General features: G+C 47.7%; 1 protein-coding gene across 1 annotated transcript in view; it reads left to right on the forward strand.

Moving 5' to 3' along the window:
* Positions 1-4,174, forward strand: part of FLVCR2 (FLVCR choline and putative heme transporter 2) — a 40,958-nt gene that overhangs the window by 13,941 nt on the left and 22,843 nt on the right. The window contains exons 3-4 of the mRNA XM_067295681.1: positions 1,676-1,817; positions 3,050-3,190. Coding sequence (XP_067151782.1) covers positions 1,676-1,817; positions 3,050-3,190 — 283 coding nt within the window. The remainder of the gene's footprint in view (positions 1-1,675; positions 1,818-3,049; positions 3,191-4,174) is intronic.

A 4,174-nucleotide genomic window follows, 5' to 3' on the forward strand; every position in this document is an offset into this window, starting at 1 on the left:
CTCCTCTCTTAGTGTGAGGATGAGAGCAATGGTTCTGTAGAAACTGCACTGCTGTAGCATGAATAGCCAGCGTGGGTGGGAAAAGGGAGGGATATTTCTTGCTGCTGGTCTACATTGGTCCAGTTAGCATTGTTCCAGCACTGTTTGTGCTTTTTTAGCTCCAGCCAAATGGTATGGCCTGCAAAAGAGATTTGGGAATCTTTGTTTCAGGTAGGCATGAGAATGGCTGCATTAGCTGCCTGGCATCTCTGTCTTTCTTGGGTGCCTTCTCTTTCCTTCCACCTAATGGGAGCTCATGTGTGTCCCTTGTTACTGTCCACAACAACAAAATTTGGCTTAAGCCAGAAAATGGAAAAAATAAGGGTTGCGAAGCAAAAAATTGCTTTTGGCCTAAACAGGGGAAAGTGTGCAGAGAACCTCTCTGAGACAAGCAACAGCTGAGCTTGAGTATGGCTCTTTCTCTGATGTCCTAGGGGGTTGGAAGTGCTGAGAAAGGCCAGAGGAGCAGGTAAATACACTGCTTGAGAGCTAAATGGTGATTGCAATGCAGCTGCAAATAGCAAAACATAGAGAAAAATGTGGCTTTTGTAGGCCTCCTTTTTAGAGTACTCTCAAATGCAGAGTGCACTTTGGCTCCCACTTTATGAAAAGAGGGGTGTGTTCCTAAGCATCAAAGCAGCCATTTCTTCTCTCTCCCCTTTGAGGGTGGCTCTGAAGGTCTGTGCCACTGTTAGTCCCACTTGTCAGTGTGGCAAAGCCTGTGTTGCTGCAGCACCCTGTCCTTCTGGAGAATGGCTATGGAGTGAAGAGCCCTAATGTCCTCACTAAAGCATGTGTGCTGCCACTGCAGGAGCTCCTCAGCTGGACATGTGGGGCTGCTGGGCACAGCAGAGGCCAGAGCTGCAGGGGTTTCTTCTTGCAGCCCTTCAGAGCCAAACATTTTAGCCAGGGGCAGCTGTCAAGCCCCATCACACAACCTCAGGGTTTAGGATGTGTGCTTCACTGCTTCTTTAGCTCTCACCGTGATTTTTTTCTAGGCTCTCCTGGTCCAGTGGAAAAAGTGTGAATGGTAATACAGTAAGCTTTTTCTTGGGAGAAGGCTCTTTAGGGAAGGGTGTAATAAAATGGCTGAGCCAGATTACCTTCTCACTTGTCAGGAGCAGGCAGCCTTTATGCTGGCCCTTGCACTTGTCCGTCTGGAAGGTAAATTGGTTCAACTCATCAACCTAGCAAGAAAGTGTGTCGTTATTTTTCTGGTCTCATTTTCTGCCACTTTTAATGAGCCAAATCAGATTACCAGTTGATCAGACCAGCACCAGAGCAGATGCAACATCAGCAGTGGGTTGTGTGTGTAGACAAGAACATGCATGTGGAAGGACAGGGGAAGCAAGACCTCCACTTTACTGGAGGCAAGTGTTAATTTTCCTCAAGCCTATTGTAAAACCTTGCCTTGAATATCCTGACAATTGTCAGCTCTCTTACAGCCTACTAGTTATGGATAGTTGGCTTTTATCTCTGACTTATTGGGTTGTTAAGGAGATCGAACTTGGAGCAGGTTCATCTGAGCTCTTACTGTGTGAGGGAGGGTTGCATCAAGGGGCAGAACTCCAAGGTGGTTGCAGTACTGCAGTTCCAAGTCATGCCTCTCTGTGTGTCCCCTTTCTCTCCTGCTCAGCTTGGTGTTGCTCTGGGCTTTCTGGTCCCTCCGGTTATGGTTCCCAATGTGGAAGATGAGGAGAAGCTGGCCTACCATATCAGCATCATGTTCTTTATGACAGCAGGTGTGGCAACAGCCCTCTTCATCCTAGTTGTCATAGGTAAGGAGGTGGGAGCATGCATGTGAAATTGAGTGGAGCTGAAAACATCAGCCTGTGTGGAAAGGTCCTGTGTGCTAGGGAATGGGCCAGGGGAAATCATCTGGGGATGTGTCCCAGCACACAGCTGTTTGTGTTGTGTAAGACTACATTTTGCTGCTCCCAGCCCTTGATGAAAGGCACATGTAGGAGGGGTGCAGAGTGGTGAGTGAGCCTGCCAAATCTTTTATTGTATCCTTTGCTGACGTAAAACCCTGACATGAGTAAGTCCTTTGAAAGCCAGTCTTGGAAACCTTTCCAGGGTCATAGACTTCTTGCCTGCAAACAGGGTGCTGGGTCTTGGGTCATGCCTTGGGCTGGTTGTTTCTTAAGGCTAAAGAAAAGGAGGCAGGTTATATGGCATCATGGGAACATGTTGTTCCCGGGAGAAAGAAAGAGGAAGACAATTTTGAGTGAAGGGAAGAAAGCATTAAGGGCAGTAGTAGGATACTGGAGGTGCGATTCTGCCACTCAGCACGTGAAACGGAAGCCAGATCTTTGGCATGACAGGTTGGTACTCTCACCAGAGAGCAGGGCTGATTTGCTGAACTCTGTAATTTTTTTCATAGGCCCCTCTTGCTAGCTTGTTCATGTCATCTGGTGGCTGAGTCAGATGGAAACTTTAAAGAGTCTGGGACAGGGAATAGACAAGATGCAAGAATGGCTGTCTAGCATCTAGTACAGCAGCATCACCTATTACTGGGATTCCTAAATAGTACTGTAATGCTAATTAGAGACGGCAGAGAGCTTGGCCAGACTAAGAAGAGCCAGGCCTGAAATAAAAGCTGGCATAGGTCAGTGCTCTCTAAGCATTGGGCACTGGAGGGAACTGGGCCACCTTTGTCTGCTTGCTTTACCCATTCCCATTTGTGACTCCAGACATTGCAGTTGGTAGTCCATTTTCATACAGACCAAGGCATTATTAGTCCTGCAAACTCTCGTGCTGCTGCCAGACACTGACTACACAAAATGATAATTGAAGGCAAGGTGCTTTCCCAATGGCAGGAGTTATTGCTGGAGGGACCCTGTTCTCTCCTGCTCCTGGATACGTTTGTACACTAAGATCAAAGTTTAAGGACAGTGGTGTTTTACACACTTGGTTCTACTAGCCTAGTCTCTCGCATGGCTCTACCCTCTGTGTATGCCCAGGCTCCATGGTGCACTGTTACAAACAGGTCTATTCTGTGTGTTTCCAGTCTTCAGGGAGAAGCCTCTGCACCCTCCGAGCCGAGCTCAGGCCTTGATCCAGTCAAGACCTCCAGAGGAATATTCCTATGTGCAATCAATCCTCCGCCTGGTCTGCAATACCAGCTTTATGCTGCTTATGGTCACTTACGGTAAGGTCTAGCCATTCCTCCATGCAATTATCACGGCCAGACATGCTTAGTTTCTCCCTGCCTCTCTGTGCTGTGCTAGTACGGTAACTGGCCTGAGTTGTCCTGGGGAAACATAAGAAAGGTTGTGCTGCCACAGACCAGCAGTCCTTCTAGCCCGGTAGTCACTCCAACACTAGCCACAAGCAAATGCCTAGGGAAGAACAAAAACAGGGCAAGCATATAGAGGGCATGTGCACTGCATACTATTCTCCCAGCTTCTGTCCATTTTCTGTTCAGGGGATTTCCTGAACTTGTTGTGTTTTTTCTGGTAAGTTAGTAAGTTGCAATGGACTAACCAAAGTCCTTATCTAAGAAAGATATAGACCTGTGTCTGAGTGTAATTCGCTGCGCTGTGGGAACACGGACCAAAAGATGCTAACTGCTCAAGAGAAGTGTGTGGCTGCCAGGCATCCCAGTGGAGGTCATGTCATGTGTGTAGGTACACAAACTGCATTGGCTTCTTTGGAAATCCCCATGGCAAATGGAAGGGAGGGCTGGAGACCAGCTGGGTTTGCTACTTGCTTCTCTTTCTTCAGCAGTCTTGATCTGCATCTCTGAGGGCAGTGTGATGTGTTGGATAAGTTCCTGATGCTGAATTGTCACATAGAGAAATGTTTTTAAGTTTTTTTCTTCTTTAGCTGAGACAGGGAAAGCCTTTGCTGCCTATGCCCCTAATAGGCTATACTGTAGCCAGATAGTCTGCAGGGAGTTCTGTCCCCACTTCCTACGTGCTAGCTGTGGAAGCTCCTCAGGAGGAAAGATAAATAGTGGTTGAAGTTCTGAAGTTCCGCCATTCTGCCAGCAGCTGTGCCTGAAGGAGCATGTGGGTGAGTAGTCAGGTTGGAGAAAGTGAGATCATGGTTTTGTACCTGCTGAGGGTGCTAATGGTCTTCAGAGTTGTTGAAATCCCTTCACAGTGCAGTAGTATTCTAGGAATGCCCCTCT

This window comes from Apteryx mantelli, chromosome 4 (genome assembly GCF_036417845.1).
Source record: "Apteryx mantelli isolate bAptMan1 chromosome 4, bAptMan1.hap1, whole genome shotgun sequence".
Lineage (NCBI taxonomy): Eukaryota > Metazoa > Chordata > Aves > Apterygiformes > Apterygidae > Apteryx > Apteryx mantelli.